The 3,474-nt window shown below is 43.5% G+C and overlaps 1 protein-coding gene across 1 annotated transcript in view; it reads left to right on the forward strand.

Moving 5' to 3' along the window:
- Positions 1–2,399, forward strand: part of cln6b (CLN6 transmembrane ER protein b) — an 8,861-nt gene extending 6,462 nt beyond the window's left edge. Inside the window, exons 7-8 of the mRNA XM_068724088.1 lie at positions 1,983–2,111; positions 2,201–2,399. Of these exons, the coding sequence (XP_068580189.1) occupies positions 1,983–2,111; positions 2,201–2,399 (328 nt within the window). The remainder of the gene's footprint in view (positions 1–1,982; positions 2,112–2,200) is intronic.
- The last annotated feature ends 1,075 nt before the right edge of the window (positions 2,400–3,474 follow it).

Below are 3,474 nucleotides of genomic sequence, written 5' to 3' on the forward strand. Positions count from 1 at the left end.
CGTATTGTGTCTCTTTGTGGTCATATTGTGTCTCTTTGTAGTCATATTGTGTCTCTTTGTAGTCGTATTGTGTCTCTTTGTAGTCCTCTGTGTCTCTTTGTAGTCATCTGTGTCTCTTTGTAGTCGTATTGTGTCTCTTTGTAGTCGTATTGTGTCTCTTTGTAGTCGTATTGTGTCTCTTTGTATTCGTATTGTGTCTCTTTGTAGTCATATTGTGTCTCTTTGTAGTCGTATTGTGTCTCTTTGTAGTCCCCTGTGTCTCTTTGTAGTCATATTGTGTCTCTTTGTAGTCGTATTGCGTCTCTTTGTATTCGTATTGTGTCTCTTTGTAGTCATATTGTGTCTCTTTGTAGTCGTATTGTGTCTCTTTGTAGTCATATTGTGTCGCTTTGTATTCGTATTGTGTCTCTTTGTAGTCGTATTGTGTCTCTTTGTAGTCGTATTGATTAGTTTGTAGTCGTATTGATTAGTTTGTAGTCGTATTGTGTCTCTTTGTAGTCGTATTGTGTCTCATTGTAGTCGTATTGATTAGTTTGTAGTCATATTGTGTCTCTTTGTAGTCGTATTGTGTCTCATTGTAGTCGTATTGATTAGTTTGTAGTCGTATTGTGTCTCTTTGTAGTCGTATTGATTAGTTTGTAGTCGTCACATGAATGTTTTTGCTTGTGTTGTGTCTCTGTTCAGTCTTGCAGCGTCTCCTTGTTGTCTCATTGAGACTGTTTGAGTCGCTCTCAGGTGTTTGTCGTGTTTTTGTGACGCTTCGTATCATTCAGTGGCTCTTCTGTGTCTTTGCTGATGCAGCGTCTTTATTTCTTTAGCGACGTCGTATAATCAGACCCTCTGTTCAGTAATCCCTCCATGTACAACTGTGCACACGATGCTAATGTTTCCATGAAACAGTTTCTATACCAAGAATATCACATATAACATACATAAACTATCAGACACCAAGAGTGAAGCACCACCGCTGCTCAACGAAGAGAGAGATTACCTTATCATGCTTATTAACTTCTCTCTCCACCATCTCACTCAATTATTGTGAGCAGGTCCACATGTTTCACATCAGTGTGCATCGACATCTCACTGACCAATGGAGACACTTTAATCATGCATGTGGACCATTTTAATATCTTTCACTTTGTCTCTTTTCCACTTCAGCACAGGCCTGGAAATGTAAATTACACTGGGACCAACAGCCCGCACCTAAGGCTGTGTGTGTGTGTGTGTGTGTGTGTGTGTGAGTGTGTGTGTGTGAGTGTGTGTCTCCAGGTACCAGTAATAATTGAGTAGGTAGTTCTCAGGTGTTGCTGACTGAACGAGGACGCTCTTCCTGATGAAAGCAGAATTCAAGGAGCATGTCGAGTGTTAAGCAACAAACAACAAACCTCTCACATTATTATTCAAGTTTCATCCAAACTGAACATGAATTCCCAGAAAATCTGCTCAATAAAACTTGACTGAAGTCTTCATCCTGTCGTATTAGTACGACGTCTAGAAGCAGCTGGTCGCTGCCGTTAAACGGCTGCAGAAGAAGAAGAGGGAATTGAAATGGGGTTCGGTTGTCAGAATCGACTCAAGTTCTGCAGAGTTCAGAGCAACCGGTGGTTCAGTTAAACCCGTGTCTGTGTTAACTGGTGACTTGTCGTAGTGACCTAATGGATAATGAACACGGATATTTAAAACTGATGGTTCTGTTGGTGTTTTCACTACGAGTCACCAGGAAGAGTCACCAGGTAACACGGTCACTGGTTAAACTGGAACACCGGCGGCGGGTCTTTGCGTCTTTTGTAATTTGAAAGTTGTGTTTTTTAAAAGCGTTTTCTGGTTGTTGAGTTTCAGATTCATCATCATGTGTTGAACATGTACTAGTGAACACAACAACAGAACCAACTGGAGAACATATTGTTATGTTGATGGTTCGGTAGGAAAAGTGGGGATCGACCCTGTGACTCTGTGTCGTCCGTCCCTGTTTCTCCTGTCAGGTACCTGGTCACCGAGGGTCAGACCTTCATCCTCTTCATCTTCACCTTCTTCGCCATGACGGCCATGGTGATGCACCAGAGGAGGCGGGGCCTGGTTCCCGACGGCAACGGCCTCTTCATGCTCTACAGGTACGTGAACAGGTGCTCTGATGACGATATTTGTACATATTTAAAGGGGCGATCATGGACTTCATTACCCAGAAATCTTCTGTTGCTAGTTTCTCTGCAGCTCTGATCCTGGTGGCGGTCTGGGTCGGGTTTCTGTGGAGCGACGTCGTCCTGAGGAAGAAGCACCCTGGACTCATCTACGTCCCTCAGCCTCGCGCCGTCTACACCCTCCACCTCCAGCGATGCTCCACCTGTTACAGCTGCATTCTCTCTAGTGTCCACCAGGGGGCGACTCCTCTGGTTGTATAGAAGTCTAATCTAAAATGACTCTACTTCTCTCTTGATTTATTCCCTCAGTAAACATTGTAAACATGAGTTTATGGTCTCAATCTCTAGTTTACAGTCTTCTTCAATACAGCATGATGTTCATTTAGTACATTATGCTCCATTTAGAGTCAAACACACCATAAAGCAGGGGATGATTTAGGGGCGGGGCTACACGCTGATTGACAGGTCTTTACCAGAGACGTATACGGCGTCTCTACGTCACTCCTCCTCAGTCCAAATATGGTCACTTCCTGTTCACTGGTTGATAAAGATGACGACGGACAAAACGCTGAACTGGAGGCTTCAAAGCGTCGGTCGTCAAACCGACAAGCTGACGTCAGCATGAGTCAGCATTCAAACGGTCGACGTGTCGTTTGAATCTGCTGCTGGTTGAAGTATAAATAAAGCTTTTCCTCCGCTCTGTTTGACTCTGAGCTGCTTTGGCCTGAATGTACTTTAAAATATTTCAACTTGTACGCTTTATGAAGTGAGTCAACTTTCTCTGCACAAAAATAATGTTTTGAGTTTTTTTGGTCCGATATGACAGAGTTGAAGTAAAGAGTTTTGGACACTGCACTCAGCCTCAGGCAGCTGAGGAGGAATCATCATCATCATCATCATCATCATCATCATCATCATCATCATCATCATCATGTTGGGGCTGCAGAGGTGCCGTGTGGTCGGTGTAGCCCTGGGCTTAGTTTAATCCTGGGTTAATGTTAAACGTGTGAAAATGGGCCGAGCTACCTGAGGAGCTGCCCAGTAAACTCAGGGTCTGAAGCTACGAAGAGAAACGTTCATGTTGGTTCTGTTGGTCCCGGTGGACTGGTGTAGAACCCGAGCACCAGAGTCCCTTTAGAACACCGCTGGTTTTACTGCAGCAGGCTTCAGGCTCCATTCATTAGGTTTAATATCATTTTCAGGGTTAGTGGAATAATAATACAGAAATTCATGCTGCAAGACGGGATGAATTATTTAATGCGTGACAGTTGAATATCATTAACATATCTTTTTATTTAGTTTTTGTTTCCCCCTCAGGCCCTCGAATGTTTTCAGT

The sequence above is a fragment of the Cebidichthys violaceus genome, unplaced genomic scaffold, assembly GCF_023349555.1.
Source record: "Cebidichthys violaceus isolate CVI_PGR_0920_01 unplaced genomic scaffold, fCebVio1.0.p SCAF_3, whole genome shotgun sequence".
Classification (NCBI taxonomy): domain Eukaryota; kingdom Metazoa; phylum Chordata; class Actinopteri; order Perciformes; family Stichaeidae; genus Cebidichthys; species Cebidichthys violaceus.